Source organism: Ciona intestinalis, chromosome 3, assembly GCF_000224145.3.
Source record: "Ciona intestinalis chromosome 3, KH, whole genome shotgun sequence".
In the NCBI taxonomy this organism is placed as follows: Eukaryota; Metazoa; Chordata; class Ascidiacea; order Phlebobranchia; family Cionidae; genus Ciona; species Ciona intestinalis.
Window position 1 is genome coordinate 3,320,668 of NC_020168.2, and position 19,400 is coordinate 3,340,067.

At 32.9% G+C, this 19,400-nt stretch overlaps 2 protein-coding genes and 1 long non-coding RNA gene across 5 annotated transcripts in view; 1 reads left to right on the forward strand and 2 right to left on the reverse strand.

The window, feature by feature from the left end:
- The window catches only part of LOC100178253 (serine/threonine-protein kinase/endoribonuclease IRE1-like), a 16,465-nt gene extending 7,468 nt beyond the window's left edge, over positions 1–8,997 (reverse strand). Inside the window, exons 1-14 of the mRNA XM_018811220.2 lie at positions 8,892–8,997; positions 8,493–8,823; positions 8,214–8,362; positions 7,521–7,590; positions 7,183–7,255; positions 6,741–6,869; positions 5,653–5,757; positions 5,172–5,231; positions 3,976–4,180; positions 3,555–3,633; positions 2,982–3,087; positions 2,500–2,618; positions 2,156–2,259; positions 262–406 (exon numbers count right to left, since the gene is read on the reverse strand). Of these exons, the coding sequence (XP_018666765.1) occupies positions 262–406; positions 2,156–2,259; positions 2,500–2,618; positions 2,982–3,087; positions 3,555–3,633; positions 3,976–4,180; positions 5,172–5,231; positions 5,653–5,757; positions 6,741–6,869; positions 7,183–7,255; positions 7,521–7,590; positions 8,214–8,362; positions 8,493–8,612 (1,464 nt within the window). The 5' untranslated portion in view covers positions 8,613–8,823; positions 8,892–8,997. The remainder of the gene's footprint in view (positions 1–261; positions 407–2,155; positions 2,260–2,499; positions 2,619–2,981; positions 3,088–3,554; positions 3,634–3,975; positions 4,181–5,171; positions 5,232–5,652; positions 5,758–6,740; positions 6,870–7,182; positions 7,256–7,520; positions 7,591–8,213; positions 8,363–8,492; positions 8,824–8,891) is intronic.
- A 1,229-nt stretch (positions 8,998–10,226) lies between these two features.
- On the reverse strand, positions 10,227–11,357 carry LOC113474135. The gene is made up of 2 exons (XR_003395797.1): positions 10,878–11,357; positions 10,227–10,680 (listed from the first exon to the last, which is right to left on the reverse strand). It is a non-coding gene; the product is annotated as an uncharacterized LOC113474135 (long non-coding RNA).
- A 769-nt stretch (positions 11,358–12,126) lies between these two features.
- LOC100175150 lies at positions 12,127–19,063 on the forward strand. Of its 3 annotated transcripts, none has more exons than XM_026833903.1 (14): positions 12,127–12,289; positions 12,953–13,076; positions 13,615–13,734; positions 14,150–14,310; positions 14,368–14,526; positions 14,853–15,021; positions 15,299–15,382; positions 15,714–15,895; positions 16,644–16,767; positions 17,278–17,539; positions 17,730–17,796; positions 17,860–17,991; positions 18,470–18,557; positions 18,947–19,063. In XM_026833903.1, the coding sequence occupies exons 2-14, from the start codon at positions 12,962–12,964 to the stop codon at positions 18,988–18,990; spliced, it is 1,707 nt and encodes a 568-aa protein (XP_026689704.1). In that variant the 5' UTR covers positions 12,127–12,289; positions 12,953–12,961; the 3' UTR covers positions 18,991–19,063. The 3 variants fall into 3 exon arrangements, with proteins under 3 accessions (XP_026689704.1, XP_026689705.1, XP_018666767.1); XM_018811222.2 differs by having other exon boundaries at positions 12,128–12,289; positions 13,633–13,734; XM_026833904.1 differs by lacking the exon at positions 18,470–18,557.
- The last annotated feature ends 337 nt before the right edge of the window (positions 19,064–19,400 follow it).

The window sequence follows — 19,400 nt, forward strand, 5'->3', positions numbered from 1 at the left end:
TATTTTCTCGCCCCATATGGTAGTAAACAAAGAAAAATTAAAGATTTCTAAAGCCGTATCTTCAGGACTTCCATAGACAGTTGTAACTTAAAACACGATGTGCTAAAAGTGTCCCATCTTTCACCGAAAAATAAAAATTTTTGTATGAATAGAAATTCTTTGTGATATAAAGGTACCAAAGTTTAGAAACAAAGCAGTTCCTATAAAAATCAGTGTATATATATATATATATATATATACATTTTTTTTTTATTTTATAACCTTGAACAAACATAGGAAGAGAGCTCCCGTTATAACAGATGTTAACGTTGCTACGATTGTGATCTCATTCCATCGGATGTTGGAATCAGGATCCAACTTCCTTGCTCCATCTCTTCCTAGAGGAGGTTTTACCTCAAACTGATCCCTGGATAAGAAGGTTAATTTTTACCATCAATATAGATAAATGTAAATTATATAACTTTTTGGTCTTTTTATAAGCTGGGTAAAGGCAGTGGTTATAACACTGATTCATATAGATTCTTTAATTTTGGTCTTTTTTATACACATTCTCCTATTTTTTGATTCTTTTATTTTTTGGCCTGATTCATACAGAATCTTTTATTATTTGGGCTGTTTTTATATAAAATCTTTATTTTTTTACTTGTTTCATATAGATTCTGTTATATTTGGTCTGTTTCATATAGATTCCTTCATTTTTTGATCTGTTTCATATAAAATCTTTATTTTTTGACTTGTTTCATATAGATTCTGTTATATTTTGGTCTGTTTCATATAGATTCCTTCATTTTTTGATCTGTTTCATATAAAATCTTTATTTTTTGACTTGTTTCATATAGATTCTGTTATATTTTGGTCTGTTTCATTTAGATTCTTTTATTTTTTGGTCTGTTTTTATACAGAATCTTTTATTGTTTGGTCTGTTTTCATATAGATTCTTTTATATTTTGGTCTGTTTCATACAGATTCCTTCATTTTTTGATCTGTTTCATATAAAATCTTTATTTTTTGACTTGTTTCATATAGATTCTGTTATATTTTGGTCTGTTTCATATAGATTCTTTTATTTTTTGGTCTGTTTTTATTTAGATACTGTTACATTTTGGTCTGTTTCATATAGATTCTTCTATTTTTGATCTGTTTCGTATAGAATCTTTTATTTTTTGACTTGTTTCATATAGATTCTGTTATATTTTGGTCTGTTTCATACATATTCTTTTTTTTTTGGCCTGTTTTTATATAGATACTGTTATATTTTGTACTGTTTCATATAAAATATTCTATTTTTTAGTCTGTTTCATATAGAATCTTTTATTTTTTGATCTGATTCATATAGATTTTTTAATTTTGGTCTTTTTTATACACATTCTCCTATTTTTTGATTCTTTTATTTTTTGGCCTGATTCAGACAGAATCTTTTATTGTTTGGTCTGTTTTTATATAAAATCTTTATTTTTTTACTTGTTTCATATAGATTCTGTTATATTTTGGTCTGTTTCATATAGATTCTTTTATTTTTTGGTCTGTTTTTATTTAGATACTGTTACATTTTGTTCTGTTTCATATAGATTCTTCTATTTTTTAGTCTGTTTCGTATAGAATCTTTTATTTTTTGATCGGTTTCATATAGATTCTGTTATATTTTGGTCTGTTTCATACATATTCTTTTTTATTTTGGCCTGTTTCATATAGATTCTTTTATTTTTTTTAACTGTTTCATATAAAATATTTTCTTTTTGATCTGTTTCATATAGATTCTTTTATTTTTAGTCTGTTTCATATAAAATCTTTTATTTTTTTAACTGTTTTATATAAATTGTTTTATTTTGTTTGTCTGTTTTATAATAGAGTTACAAAAGCAGTTTACAGAAATAGGAAAAACAGAGAACTACATAATGATGTTTATGGATGGCATGCAAAAACAAGGCTTTCAAAGACTTTTTCAGTAAGCTGTGTTACATTTCCCAGTTAACCAGAAAATAAGTTGAGTTAATAAAACTAAACAATGTCAAAAAAGCAACTCATTCATCCTTATATTTGTTTGTTCCAATAACAGCCCTGATCGTAATTTTTGTATAAAAACAAGTCACTGCAAAAAATGACTACACCCATTAATTTATGCGGAGGCTGTTAATAAAATACAATTAAAACTTACCCTCTTTTGCTTGGTGTAATATATCGATAATAATTTTCATCAGCAGCTGATTTATCCTTGTTCTTATTTGGTGGTACCACAGGATTTACTGTTGGTTCAATCACCTACAAGTACAAATAGTAACTATATACTTTAAAACTTAGCATCGTATCACAAATTAATAGTTTCTTGCTTTCAATAATTTAAAATTTGTTCCTTTAATCATATTCAAAGCAGTGGTTTTTGTGTGTTTTAAAATGAACGATTAAAGAGATAATTTAGCACGCCATTTCCCCCATTCTATATTTGTTTCGTATCATTTAAAATATGACACACATACTTAAAAGTATAGAAATCATGAATACCTGTTCTGTGACCATATGCTTCATGTCACTTTTATGCTCAAGTTGCAAAGTTTTAGTTATGGTTGGATTGTAAGCACGTGGGAGATTAACTTTGGAATATGGAGGTATCTTATGGTAACCTGGGTATAAGATTTGCATTTAATAGAATGTATGGTAACACAATTCAGTCACGCAACTAGAAAAACATAAAGGGAGTACAAAATGTTGTTTTTAAAAAACAGGGTGAGTCCTAATCCCTAAACAAAAAAGGGAGTGCCCGGTGGGGCAGCTAGAAAAAAAAGGGAGTAAAAAAATTGTTTTAATTTTTTTTTCTATTTTCTGTTTTTATTTTTTTAGGGGTGGGTCGCAATGCCCAAAACTTTCCTGACTGCGCCACTGGCAACACCATACAGTTACACGTTATGTTAGGATGGCATGGCATGGGGTGATTTTTTCAAGGAAACATTTTTAATATGGATGGTTAGGAAGTGAATGAAACTAACCAATAAGTCTCCATATTGGAATATTGGTGCTTGGTAGATCAAGTTCAGTTGATGTTTCAATGTCATCATCATTAGGGCCAGGTAGTAACTGTACGTTTCTATGTATCTAGATAAAAAAACACGGATTTGCAAGAAGAAAATTAAAATACAATGTGGGTAAAAAATTGTTTATATCCCCTCATAATTTTTTTGTATTTCTCCGCAGCTGTATAATAATTAGAAAATTTGCAAGAGCAAATATTAAAATACAACACAGTATTAGAAATAAAAAAAATTCTCCCCCACAATTTTTTTAGATTTGTTCGTAGCTCTTTAATTGATGGGAAATTTGCAAGAGAAAATATTAAAATACAACATACAATATTAAGGATAAAAATTTTTTTTTTTTCGCCAAACTTCCCAGATTTGACTGCATCTGTATGATTGCCAGGCCATTTGAACAAAGCAAACATTAAAAATACAACATTACTAATTTAAATTGTTTTTATTGCCTCGCAAATTTTAGATTCGTCTTCAACTGTACAATTAATGCGCGAGGTGTTTCTTTTCTATTCTTGCAAATTTAAAACTTACATCAAACTCCACTCCACCATGCGTCATTGCAGGCAGCGCATAAAGACTGTGTAGATATTGACCAACATAAAGTGAAGGACTATGGAAATATAATGGGAAGATTGATTTGATAAAGATATTACATTGTTAATATATGTTTTTAATGGATATAATAATTTTCATAACCAAATGCTGCACCTAAATGGAAATAGTCATAATATATATATATATATATATATATATATATATATATATATATATATATATATATACAACAATACAGCAAAAACATCGTATATTCTATGTTGGTTAGTTACTACAACGAAATAAACAAAGCTAAGCTGAGTGGCTGTGCCTAATGTTTCAATTTCACAAAAAAACGCAATCTTAAGATTATTTAATCAAAACTGAAAAATAATTAAAAAGGTTTTAAATTCCTTACGCCAATGTGTCTTCTTTGGGGGAAAATCTTGGATTTCCCTGAAATATTGAATCCCAATACATGACCTTCCCATTAGCTTGCTGCATCAGGTAAGTCATGGTTTCCTTGGCAACACTGGTCATCTCTACTTTCTGTAGACCCTCAGGCACCCAAGCATACATTGCCACCACAGGGTAGCCATAATTTTGTGCCCACAGAATTCTTGCTGTAATAAATTCAATAATAACAGTATCACATTGCTAGTTGCTTCGATATATAGCGGGGTGGGGGAAGATGGGACACCTATTTTCTCGTCCCATTTGGTAGTAAACCAAAAACATTTAAAGAATTATAAAACCATATCTTTAAGACTGCCATAGACCGTTGTTAATTGTTAAAATACGGTCAGGATATTTGGATATTATGTGCTAAAGATATCCCATCTTACCCCACAGTACTACATATTCACATTTAAATCACCAGTATAACTTTCATTAAACACCAATAAATAAACAAAAAAATATGTGTGATAGAACTACACATTTTAAATCAAACATTGTGTCTCTAACAGTCAATGTCAGTGCAGAACAAGTAAACCAGATTACACCATTCAGACTTATCATTATGTACACATACATGACAGATGGAAAGTTCCCATATAGCAAATACAGGAACATAGACAAGACAGGAGCCCCATTGATTTAAATAGGTGAAGGGATTAGGTTAGAATTATTATGGTTTTTGTAGTTGCAATTTGCAATTTCAATTTTTCATTATTTGTAAACACAGAAGAATTCTTTAAACAAATACTACCATACAAATGAATTAATTCATACCAAGCCGATATGCAGTAATTTATGTTTTTAGTTTAAAATACCCTACACCCTATGGACCAGCGTTTTTTAAACTGGAGTAAATTCCTCATATTTAAAGTAAATGAGCTATCTTTCAAAATTTACATCAGTTGACAAGACAAAAAAATTATGCCAATAGTAGTACTTTACTAGATATTAAACAACTCGTTTTCAAAAAGCAAGCGCATCCATTGCATTAAATATAACTGATGTAATTAGTTGTTTCGCTTTTTAATAAATGATTTATTTGGGGTAAACCGGATAAGCATCTTTGTTAAAAGGGTAAAGCATACAAAAAGTTTAAGAACTACTGCTATGGACAAAGCACGTGCTTCAGTTTTAAGAAAAAAGTTTTTCACTGACCTGTTCTTCTATCCACTGTAATAACAAACCCATCAGCACTTGAAGCCAGATGTAGCAACTCTAGTTAAGAAAACACTTTATTGTCACATGGTAGTTACTCACGAGGTGTAACTGCCATCACAACATTTAAATTTTGGATGTTATTTTTTAAGGGGACAAATTTTCTGGCAGAAAACTATCTCGGTACATTTTGTTGAAAACACTATATAGGCACATTTGAAAACCATTTAGGTACATTTTGTTGGGAATACAGAACACACATGACACACTAGTTTAAAAAAATAGAAAGAACTTAGACAAAACTAAATGTGTATTGTGTATAAACCAGAAGATTTACAATTTGGATTTAAACAAATCAGAAAGAAATTGAACCACTGTAAGATTAAATTTAAATTTCCAACTTTTGTGTTTAAGCCGTCCGTTACTCCAATGAATTGGATCAAATTTACATACACCCCTTTAATTTGCATACAATCCTCACCATAGTTATCTGAGACTTTTTCATTTGCGTGTGAAGAATAATCAGTGAATGTTACATTCCATCTCATGAGGTTTAGTTTGGTATCAAACATGGTAACTTTGTATTCTGCATAACAATAATAAAGTAAATGGTTTTCAAGAAAACTCAAGGATATTAATATGACATAACGCTTGGTAAAACAGTTTCTTAGAAATATTTACAGTTGTAGAGAAATGTAGAAACCATAATATTTTTGTTTACAAACAACTTGTAACAATAAGCAAAACTGTATAAATATGGTCAATGTATTAAACTATTACCCAAACAGACATGCAAAACACAATTTTTATTTTTTACAAATAAAGAAAGATACAAATAAAATAATACAAATAAAGAATAGATATATATAGGGATGCACATTACAGAATTTCGAATCCATGAGATTCGAATCCTTTTGTATTCGAATCTTATTATGGGATTCGGTATTCTGTTTAATGACGTCATTACACGTCATCTCATATACTATAGTAACAATTTTTGAAACTTATTAATTTTGAAAAAAAATATTTTTGTGTTTGTGGGACTTTCGAGAGTAAACGTTTCGTAACGTCTTTTCATAGCCTGCTATACGTTTCATGACGCAAAAACTACCCAATAGTACAATTTTTGATCATTTTATAGCTCATGACCCAACAAGGCTGCTATGAAAGGGTCAATAAACTGACTTTTGTGGGTAAAATTTCTTTTTCCTATAAATATAAAAAGATTCGAAATTCTAGATTCGGAATTCTAGATTCGAAATAAAGTATTCTAGGATATCCTAGAATACCTAATTATTCTGTAATGTGCATCCCTAGATATATATATATATATAAATGCATTAAATTGTACCATTTTTTTTATTACAGTATATGAAAGGCCCAAAGGGATATTAAGCAGAAAGTCCTAAAAGGATAAAAACATTTCCTAAAAACGATTGCAAAAAAATCTGCCTCAGGCTATCACGTTGTTCTACAGATGAAATAGTTCAGAAGAAAATGATTATCACGTTACACAAGAAATGAATGTAACGTTAGTCTGGATAAGAATTAGTTTAGTTTTAAACTTACCCGATCTTCCTATGAACATGTGGTTTGCACTACCACCTGGACATTTGTCAGTTGCACTTTCAGTGGTAATTACTTGCTGTTTTTCACCGTTAAGGGGGTTAATAGCATACCATACGTCCTGCTTACGACCTGATAAAATATATATAAATATTTTATGCACTAAACTATGGAAATAGTAATACGATTTTATTTAAGAAAATGCTCAAATTAATTTAAACATCATAGATTATGGGTCATGGGATATACATATGTACCAAGTCGTTAAATAAAAGTACAATGTACAAAAATATTTGAAGTCTAATTAACAAAAGATATATATACATGTATATAAAATCTAATAAATTCATTTAGTTTGACCAGAAAATTCACAACACATATGTCAAACTGTCAAAGTATATATATATACTCATAATATTTATTACAATTATGTGAGATTTTTTACCAGTGTACAATATCCCATCTGAAGACCTACATGGAGATGCTTGTACCAATTCTGGTATCGTGAATGGAAGTTTCTAAAAAATCAAAAATCAAATCATAATTCAATCTAATTCTAACCATCAAAGCAAAGGTCAAAAGGTATTATTAAAAACTAAAAACACTGCGAAGAGACAATAGTTTCAAAGTTTAGGACAAATACAAAAGTACCTTAAGTAATTCAAAATTTATATCAAAATTCTTAAAAGTTAAAACTTTATATATTTTTACTGCTTCAAACAAAAGCATGTTTACAAATTAATTGGAAAATTTAAAACAATAATTAATACACATGTTGCTTACAGTTAAACCTTGAGAGGCTGGGTCAAATGCATACAACGAGCCATCATGAGGGTCAGGTAGAAATGTTGGCCTAAAAAAACAGAGTGAATTACAAATCTATGACAGACAAATCAAAGAATGTTTGGGTGTACCACTACTTTTGCTTTATAAAAGTAAAGCCTTTGCAATATTATCTTTTCTGAAAGATTTCTTGGCACTAGTGAAGAATCCTTTAGTATGTTACAGATTAGGCTAGGAAAAGTGTTAGAGGGTAGTTAGGATTTTTTGTTAGGGGCATGGGGGTAATGGTTATAGGGGTTACGTGGGTTAGTAGTTGTTGTTGTGTTTAGCAGAAAACTTGGTAAGAGGCCAGTATGCACACCATGGCAGGTGCACAGGCAATTTTATTTGCAAACTTTTGGTTATGCACACCATAATTTGTCACATGTTCGCCAATTAATCAAACAAGGAACCAAAGTTGTAGCAAATTAAGTGGAATTTCTTAACATGGCTTGAAAATGCACACCGATTTTTAATAATAGCATGCGCGCACGGGAAAAATAACAGTGATAACGCGCGAGATCTGGTCAGGAACTACCATATTCTGCAGCCTGCGGAAGAGCGAAGTGGGTTGTTTACTAGCACAAAACTCTTTTTATTGGGAGTGACAACCACCCCTCTTGTCTTCCACTGCAATCAATGAAAGATTCCTACCCTTTAATGGTGGTTGTGGACTCAGTTGGAACTTTTAATACAGGATTTTCATCTATTTTCCATTTCACCAACCCAGTACGTTTACTAACTGCATGCAGAGTCCCATCAAGGGTTGAAATAAGCAGCAGGGGTTCGCTTGGTAACAGCTCCTAAATAAATGGGTGTTTTGTTTGAATAAACTGTTAAAACACTATGTATTTGAATTTCTATTAGGTATATCAAGACAGCCTATTTTAACAAACATATTTTGTTTTTTATATTTATAAATAAATTTTAGACCTTAGAAGGTGTTGGGGTCGGAGACGTCTCAACAGTTTCATTTTCCTCCATGGATGCAGTTACTCCGATAAAAAATAAAGCTGACAGCAACACACGCTTGAATACAGCATGGAGGAGCATTTTCTTTCAACTTGTGACTGAGGTAATCCAAAAAGTAAAAGAACTCCACCGTAATCAGTGTTTTTCCGAACGAATTGAATAATATTTTCACAGATCCGACATTATACACATTTAAAAGAGACACGGTCGCTTGTGTTGTATACAGCAGCTATAAGCTCACTCGTTCCGATAGGTTTAAGACATATGCAATAAAGGTAGCATGCATTCATTTCTGTAGAAAAAGTAAACTGTAAATAACCGTGTTCTGACGCGTCATCAACGCTGCGAAGAAATACTCACGAATCTTATTGTTTACTTCCACATTGCCCACACAACGCAATTGAATATGACGAAACAAACACCAGCGAAGCGTAAGCGTTCGAAACCAGTTTTCATAGACACAATATATCATGGGGCCAAAACTTACCCCAGAAATAAATCGTTTTATTTAGGTTTTAAAAGTTTAGTGTAAACCAAAGACCAAACACACATCATATTTTTTGATGTTTGAGCGTTATTTGTTTAGGCAGAAATATACATAAACAAACATTTTATATCCTATCTATGCCGTCTGTTTATGTATCTCCAATTTAAACATCTATAAATATATATTAACATTGGTTCCATTCATCGAAAACAGCGATCTTAAAACACAATTTTACAAAAGATTTTCTCTCTCGCCACTAGGGGGAAATGCTAAATTTTAAAAACACTTTAAAATAGTTCCGTTTTACCCCAATATACTTTGACTGTACATATTGGTTTGAACGATTTGTATACAATTTCAACTTGGCGATTTTGCGTTCTGGTCGAATAAGCAGCAGCTTATGAACGAAATGTGTCATAACCTACCATAGAAGGAATAAGTCACTCACGCGGATATTTGAATATAGTTTGGACTCTAGACCAACGGTCTAGACGTACAGCTGCACCGGAAGAGTAGCGAAAGACTGTACATTTCGCTTAGTCGCAAATTTCATCAGGCCCATTAATTGTGCGAATAACCGTCACAACCCGTGTTGGTAGTTAAACTAGTTGTTTTTATTCTGTAATCATTTAGGTGATGGCTGTGCCATGCTGTAATTTAGGAACGATACTAGCATTTGTATGCACATGTTTATCGCCAATGTTTGTATTCTTTGCTGCAAAATGTGTTGAAATGTCAAGAATGGAAATTAGTTTCGTTGTGTTCATCGGGAACTACATGCTAAATTTACCCCACCAGTCTTATAGTCTGTATACCGAAAAGTCGATGTCACGGGGCGATCTAAAGTATTTGATACTTCTCGGCACGACAAGCTCAGGAGCTGTAATTACATATTACGTTGCAATGGATTATTTATACGTTTCGGATCTTATAGCCCTTGGCAACGCTCACGCGGTACCTACACTGCTGCTGTCCTATATCATTCTAAAAGGTGGTTGAAGCGTCCAATACCTTATATGTTTAAAAATAATGAGTTTTTTTAGAAAAGAGTGGTGCTTTGGAAGTGTTGCTCGGACTCACCAGTCTAGGAGGTGTATTTTTGGTTGCCAGACCTACCTTTCTGTTTGGAGAAACTACTTCCAGCAATACAAGGAGCCAAGAAAGAATTTTAGGAGTGATTTTCGCTTTGATTTCGACGCTATATGTTATTCTATTAGTTTGGTTCTGTGTCGAAAGATAAAAAGCGTTTCCGTTAGTAGTGTATTGACTTGCGCAGCGTTACAAGGCGCGGCTATATGCTGCATTTATATTCAATTAACTGCCGGCAAATTTTCGTTGCCTTGTTTTTACGATTTTGTTTTTGCAATGCTCGCAGCCGGCGCTAATTACACATGTCGAATGTTAATGTATTCGTCTTTACGTTTTGAACTTCCGAGTATCGTGTCTGTTATACTTACCGGCCAAGTTCTGACAGGTTTCTTCTATGATATCATGCTTCTCAATACTGTACCATACGCCACTTCGTATATTGGTGGTGTTCTTATAATGTTAGGTACAGCGGGCTCTATCATAGCAAAGTCATGGAAGCCAAATTGCAAACCAGTTTCTTGCAAACGATGAAAACAAGTTAGGAGATTTTTTCCATACGTTTGCTAAAAGTACCTATATATAGTAGGGTGGGGGAAGATAGGACACATTTAGCATATACTATCCAAATATCCTGATCATGTTTTAATCAGTTAACAACGGTCCCTTAAGAAGTCGCGGGGATATAGTTTTATAACTCTTTAAATGTTCTTTGTTTACTACTTAATGGGACGAGAAAATAAAGTTAAAAGGAGTTCTATATCTTTCCCCACCCTACTGTACTATAAAATGCGATTGGTTGCGCAGCATAAATGCAGGCCAACTTTGTAAATTTAAAAATAACAGCAGACATTTTGGAGTTAAATATATCACACTGTTGCAATACAATTTTTAAACCAAAACCTTTAAGCGTACTTTTTTAACGCAAGAGACCCGCAACTGCTCTCATTGTAAACTTTATTTTAAATTTCAAAATTTTATTCATGAAACAATGTATTATATTGGCCATTATTTTTTGGGCAGTTTAGGTGTATATTCCTAGGCCGTGTATTGAGTAGGCAGTGTAAAGACGCTCAGACAATCTGCTCTTACAAGAGGGAAACGACGCAGTTCCTGAAGAGCGCATTGTACGTTACATGATACCGCAATGTGCAACAAACAATCCTGCAATATATAGTGGAGCGGGGAAAACGGGACACCTTTAGCAAATAATGTCCAAATATCCTGATCGTGTCTTAAATAATTAACAACTGTCCATGGAAGTCGTGAGAATACGGTTTCACAATTCTTTGAATGTACTTTGTTTACTACCAAATGGGACGAGAAAATAAAGTAAAAAGTTGTCTCATCTTCCTCCATCCTACTATATATTATAGGGTGGTGTAGAATGAATGTTTTCAATTTATTTTCTTGTTACATTTGGTCGTAAACAAAGAATGTTTAGGCCTACATGATTACATTGGCCGTTGCCTCGCGATACTAAAAAGTCTTGTTAATTGTTAAAAACACGATTTATTGGAAATATGGAATATTGTGTGCTAACGGCATTTATCTTACCACTCCTATATATTACATTATAACAGTATTCATTACATTATATATATGACACAAATATAATTGCATAAAGACATGTATGGGCCAAAACACCATCGAGGTGTTTATCTGGCAAACAGTAGGGTAGGGAAGATGGGACACTTTAAGCACATAATATCTAAATATCCTGATAATGGTTTAAATATTTATCAACGGTTTATAAGAGACTTGAAAGTTTACTTTACAAAGAAACTATAGCACAGGCTAATTTAGCACAGCCGTTCTCATTCACTATAGTTTAATCGCAGCTTTTAAACACCGGTACATTGATACATGTATGTACACGGCATACCAGAGATAACCTTCCACGAAACGAGGAACAACCTTCCACGAAACGATCTCTGGTAAGCCGTGGTATGTATAATCATAGTTTAATCAAAGCATAACTCAAAACCATGTTAATCCCTTAACATAAACTATGGTATAATAGTTTCAGTTTTTATCTCGAACATTCGTTTACGTCTAGTCCAGTGAATTGTTACGTCACAATGGTCTAATTCGAAATTCCTACCCAACGTCCAATCAGATGCAGCAAGCAGTTCACACACTGCGTTACTTGGTTGCTTGACGCAACAACTTTAGACGTTTTGAGGTAAGTTGTGAGCTCAAACTGTTAGTTTGTTCAGGTTTTGGTACACAGTAGTGAATGGTGTTATATCGTCTGCAAACGTTATTTTTGGCGCGATAAAAAGGTTTAAAAATGCATGAATGAATGAATATGAATGTTACTTCCTTTATCCTCGCGTTGCCGGAAAACGACAGTCGATATAACACGGGTGTTTAAACTGTCTTTGCGTATCATGCCATTATAGCTAGCGCTTTTAAAACAGTTTTAAACATTTTTTTGTTTAAAATAATGCAATAAATTTATATATTTTACATACGACTCATTAACAGATCATCACTCTCTTTTTTCACAAGTGAGCGCTCATTTTTTTATTATTATTTTCTGGGGACTTTTAAAAAACGTCGTTTTTGTGACATATAAAACGTGTATTGGTATAGTATTTCAATATTTTATAAAAAATCGTTTACTAACAGTTAGTTTTACAGTTTACACACATAAGATTTTAACCCTTAACTCCTAACCCTTAACCCCTAACCCCTAATCTAAAAGTGCTAATCACACAACAAAAAAATGAGCGCCCACTTGTGAAAAAAGAAAGTGATGATCGCTTAATGAGTCGTAACTATATTTTTCATATGTGGTATTGTTTAAAGTAAAATTTTCACAATTACATGTGAAATACTTCAGCAAGGCAAAATGATAGCGAGTTCGTTTGAAAATGTTCCACCAATTCCTACTTCACCACCCCCACCCCCACCGACGTCACCCCCACCAACGTCACCTCCACCGGCGTCGCCCTCACCTGACCCTAGTAAGAGCTTAAGTAATTTTAATTAAAAGGCTTATAAACAGGCGTAGCGATGAGGGTCCAAAGCATGATTAGAAAGTTGCCACATAGTATGTCGCTATTGTCAATCAAACCAGGTTCTTTTTCCATGCTTATCTGCAAACTACTCTTATATGTTACATTAGAATGCTTAGTGTGGACCTAAAGTTTAAAACGAGTGTGACATATTATTCATATGTTTAACACCCTGGTATGGTGAACATTTAACACCCTTGGGCTTATAACAATTTTTACCCCGCTGTTAGAGGTTCATACACACATAACATATGATATTATTCATATATTTAACACCCTGGTATGGTGAACATTTAACACCCTTGGGCTTATAACAATTTTTACCCTGCTGTTAGGTGTTCCTACCCAAATAGGAATAGCCAAAGTATGCTGCATTCACCACATTAATCATTATCAATAAGGTTCCCTGTTTTACAACTATGACTATGAGTACAACTGCATTTAGCAATGTCCCCACAGATTTCGCTCAAAGTTTTAAAACTGTTAGACTCTTATATTCCAACAGTTAAGCCTTCTAAAGGAATGCTGGATCAGAGAACCTTTAAAAGGATTGTTGCATTGATTTCTATCTTTATAACGTTGATAGGAATTGCTCTTGTTATTGTAGGTGAGTTGTATTTTAGATTTTATAAACTTATATGATATCGATTATTCTTATTTATTGAATAAATAGGCAATGCCTAATTATTTTCTAATTTTTTCTCTGCAAGGAAATAAATTTGCATTGTAATTAGTAATATAGTCAGAAATTTTAACTGTTGAAAATCAGACCAGCAATTTTAATTCTATTTATATAAAACGGTTGTCAAACTTTGTAACAGAGACCTCTAATATAAACTTGTCATGTCACTGATTGCCATGTGAATTATGCCTATAGGTGGGGTCCTACTCCTACTGTATTCTCGAGTTAGGCCATCACCAATTCAGAGCACTCCTTACAAAGGCTTACATACTACTGTTTTGTGATAGCCATAGGCCTATGTATATCTAATGTTTACATAACATTTTATTAACTTTTTCAGCTTGCACGATTGACCCAGATGACTTTGATGAGAGTCGTGTGGCTTTCGATGGAGATATCCAGCTAGAGGAGGATGATGATGGTTTCATCCAGTGGGACGACGCCTACAGTGATCCTGATTCGGATAAATCTCGAAAATTGGAACATAAGCTGTCGAGAAAAGTATACATTTAAATTTTTTTTTAAAGAAATTAGTTATAAATATTTTTTTTTCTTCAGATTAAAGCAGCTTTGGATGAAGAAGGTTTTATGGTAGACAGAGTGGAAATTAAATCTTTATCTAAGGCAGCTCCCCGCATGATAAACCGAAATGAAGAAATTAAAAATGTCACGGATAAAAAGTTTGGTACTGCTAATGCAAAGTATGCAAACAAAAAGGTAAGTGTTTTACATGGATTAGAGACTCAATAATGCTGACATTTTGAGCGTTAGGTCATTGGGCAAGACACTTAACGATAATTCTTCCAACTCAGTGGTCCCTTTACCTTTATGGTTTATTTAAATTGTCAGCCATACATTACAAAAAATAATTCTTCAAAGTTTCATACATTGTAACTCATAAGCAGGTTACGAGCTGTATGAAACAGCACAGATTTGTTATAACAACTGTTGTTGCCAAGCCGCCCTACACGCAAGGATAAATATATTTAATCTCTTTGGCTGCAATTTATTTTCACTACAATTTAAATCTTTATTTGCTGCAGTACAATGGGATATCCTTTGTGAAAGTTAAGTACGTGGTGTTTGGGAAACCTTCCAAAAATGCAGCTACGTTTCAAAGTGCGAAATATAAGTCCTGGTGGAAAATGAGGGGCAGGTTGCGTACCAGACTAGCTAATAACGGTCTTCGTGCAACAGTAAAGCGACTTGATCGTAAGCTCAATTTTCTGTAATATCCAAATTTCTGGAACACATCATATATATGTATTAATGTATAATTGTATTAATTTTGTATATTATATGTAGTTAGTTGTCTTTATCAATTTAAAAAAAATAATAGGCTAATGTAATTATCTCTAGGTTTTTGGGTGTGTAAAATCACAAAACAAACAGTTGCAAGAAGATCTCTTCCTAACTATCCGTATACTGTATGCCCACCTGCCACCTTATTACACTAATAGTACAAACTGACTTGTGAATTAAATTCTAGGCTCACCTTCCTTTAGCTGGGCGATAAAGAGAGGAATGAGACGACACTATAAATTCACCACCATTCCTCCTCCTAAACAAGAAGGTAATAAAAAGCTTTCTAGAACTTTCCTTGATAGGAGGAATGTAAAGAGTTGTCTCCGGTGACATATAGCTTCAACTTTTGTAATAAGGTTGACAATGGCATCACATGTTTTAGCATCCTTGTTTTAAATGTGAACCTGAATTTATTCTGCTGTTAGGTGTCTTTACAAACAAGCAAACTCAAAGTATTGCTTCAATTTGGTTGCCTATGTTTGATTACTGTGAGTGTAACTACATTTTAGCAGTGTCACCCCAGATTTTGTTAGAAATTCAAAAAGTAACTTATTTTATGCCTCTCGTATTCTATATTCATAACATATATCTTTACTCAGCTGTTCCTTGCACCTGTAAAGAAAATCTCTTCAAAGAACTAAACCCAATGAATCCATCTAAAGTGTGTCAGTGTCAATCTGCATGTATTGAAGATGAGACCACTGTGTATGGTGGAAAGGATGATATATTTGCTATATTTACGCCACTGTGTGCATCTGCATACTATGCTGGGATTATATCAGTGAGTAATGTTAAACTTTTTCCATAGGTTTATTGGCCCATCTTATTTACAGTATAGGCTTTTTAGTTTATACATTGCAAAAGCCTTTTAATTAGTAATTATAATCTGTTTTAAATTTTTAATCTATATTCAATTCAATAGTAGAAGAAATGTTTTATATAGTTTCAGTTTACAGTATCAGAGCTTAGAAGAATCATTTATGAGTATCGTGACAGTTCAGTAATAATTTGTTTGTATGCATGGACCATATCATATGATATGATATATTATATTTAGCAATAATCAGTAACTTATAAATTACCAGTCTACAGTCTCTATTAGGCCAATCATGGACTAGAAGTAGCCGCAAGGAAATTTTTAGGATATTTTAATATTTTATTACATCAAAATAGATCAAAGAATATGTCTGGCACCGTGGCAAAGTGGTTAGTGCGCCTGCCTCTAAGCCAGAAATAATGGGTTAAGGCTCGTTGCTGCTACCATTGCGAGCGTATGTGTCCTTGGCAAGTCACTTAACGGCTTTAAATCCCCAAAAAATTAGTTACCTACAAAGTAACATATCTAGAAACTCCTAAGCTGGCACGAGGTGTATGAAACATAACACCTGTGTTTATCGACTGTCGTTTCCAGCCATGCGAGAATAAAGTAAGTTACATACATATACATTCATCCATTCATTACATCCACATTCATATCAAAATTACCACGAGTAGAATGTCCTGTTTTTAAAATATACCTTTGTGTCTAGGATACTGGTGGTATAGTGGAAGTCCTATATACTGGAAGGCAAGAAGTCATGCCTGGTAATAAAACAGTTGCAGGATTTACTTCAAGCAAGGTTGACTTTATTCCCAAAACTATAACTTTAAAAGGTTAGACAAAGTTGATTTAGCCAAGGTTTAGAAATTTTATAGAGAGATAATGATAATGTGAGGAACAAACTCATAGAACAGCTGTTATCATTATCGTTTACCTGACAATACGGGCTTGATGTTTCTACTGTTGTCAAGGTGTCAATTTAGGTCCCAATAATATAGACTGTATATGGATAAAGTAAGACTATAGATATGCTCAAAAGTGATAAAGGTACCACCAAAGTTTTGGAAAAATTATCGTAAAAAAACCTGCTTGGGAAAAAAAATTTGGCTGTTCAATTTTTATTTAGAATTCGTTTAGTAAATGTGTTTTTTTGTGAATATATATAAAAAAACTTTTGTAATGTTTGAATTTTTTTTTGATTAAACCAAGCAACATACAAGATTATGCTGACTCAGCAATTAACAGTTAAATTTAAATATTTCTATTAATGCACAAATATTTTATTGGTAATGGTATGCTTATTTAACATACGTTATATTCACAAATCTTGTTTAATATTCCAGCTTTAGGCAGTTTGATAATTCCCACCGAACCACCTCCCCCTTTAAGCTATGAAGGCAGTGGTTTTGCACCAATCACCACAACTGAGAATCCTTTCCTTAAAACAACAACATCAATGATGTCACAAGCAGCATTGGCTGTGCAAGCTGATGATGATGATGATGATTTTGCATCGATACCAAAGCTGTTAAAGAAATACAACAACGAACCAATTGTATTTCATTTGCATATAAAAGAAATCGATAAACGGAAAATGCAATACAAGTATGTTGATTGGCGCGTCTTTTTTAATTACAGAAACTTTTTACTTCTGTATTAAAAAGATCAGATTTTAATGTGAAAAATGATTGACAAAAATGCAATTCACGCGTTATGTGTTCGTACATTCATTGTCCCAATGATAATTTTTATTGAATACAGAAACTTTTTTTAAGTGTTTCACTTATTTTTCCAGCAAGATCATATTCAGTGCCAGGAAGCATCATATCTTAGAAGATTTTGGACGCAAACTTAACCCAATGGTATCCTTTAAATCACTATCTATTCAAGACTAATCTATTACACTAACATGCTTTTTTTTTAAGGTCAAGGCCAAGTTAGTAGAAATGGGGTTTCAAGGTATCACTGTTGACTTTGTTCAGTTCCACAGAGTTGGTGAAGAACTTGGCTTTGCTGGTGGTTTTGCAATCTCAGGAAACATTGCTACATTGGCCAAGGTATAGCAAAAGTTGTCGGTGTATTATACAGTTAACTCTTTTGAGGTATAGCAAAATCTGTCATTGTATCAGATAGTTTTTAGGTTTATATAACATTACTTGTCAGTATATTGTACAGTGTTCAGGTTTAACATAATATGTTGCATCACTATCACACAATTATCAGGTAGAGCATAAGCTCTTAAGTTGTCAGTGTATTAGACAGTTCTAGACATTGTGTAACTTGTCAATGTATCAGACAGTTTTAAGGTATATATAGCATAACTTTTTACTGTAGTTTTCAGATATAGCATACCTTGTCACTTTGTCAGTGTATTAAGACAGTTTTCAGGTGCAATACAGCATAACTTGTGAGTATATATTAGGCAACCTTATCTTGTGTTCATGTAAAGCACTGACGGGCATTTAATATCTATTTGGTTGTGTAGCGTCCAGTTTCATGTTGTATAGTAAGTCTCATCTAGTTGATTATTTTAAGACAATAAAAAAGTTGGAAACCACGGAATCTAATGGTGGTTCACCATGGAGAGCATTGGAAACAATTGGAAAAGTTATAAACAAGAGATGTAAGTGGTTAGGCTATAGGTTAGATCCTTTTGAAACGATTTGTGTGGGAATTAGGAATATGGTTTGTCGATTTGTGTGGGAATTAGGAATATGGTTTGTCTCATGATAGAGTACTGTGGGGGCAGATGGGACACCTTTTGCACATAATATCCAAATATTCTGATCGTATTTTAAACAATTAACAGCGGTATGTGGGAATTGTGAGAATACAGTTTGATTATTCTTTCAATGTTCGTTGTTTTCACTACTAAATGGGTTGAGAAAACACAGTTTAAAGGGATCCCGTCTCCCCCCACCCTAATGTGTAAAATATTTTTCTAGCATAAAAAAGAGCTTATATTTTTTTTTATGAATAAACAAATATAACTTTTCCTTAATTTCTCTGCAGACAGCAAAGCATTACTTGAGACTCTGCAGCGTCAAGATGGATAGTAGAAACATATGTTGAGTTCGATGTTGCATTTGATGCCGTTTGTTTTGATAAATAAATATTTAAAACCCTTAGTGTGTTATTCGCTTGGTCTTAGCTACATACATATAGTAGGGTGGGGAAAGATGGGACACCTTTAGCACATAATATCCAAACATCCTGATCTTGTTTTAAACATTTAACAATGGTCTATATAGGAGTCGTGAGAATAAGGTTTTATAATTCTTTGAATGTTCTTTGTTTACTACCAAATGGGGCGAGAAAATAGAAGGAAAAGGTTTTCCATCTTCCCCACCCTACTATATATTTAAAAATCGTGTTTTAGAAGTAACAGTGGTCTATGAGAGTCGTAAAGATACGGTTTTATAATTTCTTGAATGTTCTTTGTTTACTACTAAATGAGACGAAAAAA

Coding starts and splice junctions, on each gene's coding strand:
- LOC100175150 (XM_026833903.1), top strand. CDS start 12,962: ATGATAGCGAGTTCGTTTGAAAATGTTCCACCAATTCCTACTTCACCA. Junction 13,077..13,614: donor GTCGCCCTCACCTGACCCTA/GTAAGAGCTTAA, acceptor TAAAACTGTTAG/ACTCTTATATTCCAACAGTT. Junction 17,797..17,859: donor GACGCAAACTTAACCCAATG/GTATCCTTTAAA, acceptor TTTTTTTTTAAG/GTCAAGGCCAAGTTAGTAGA.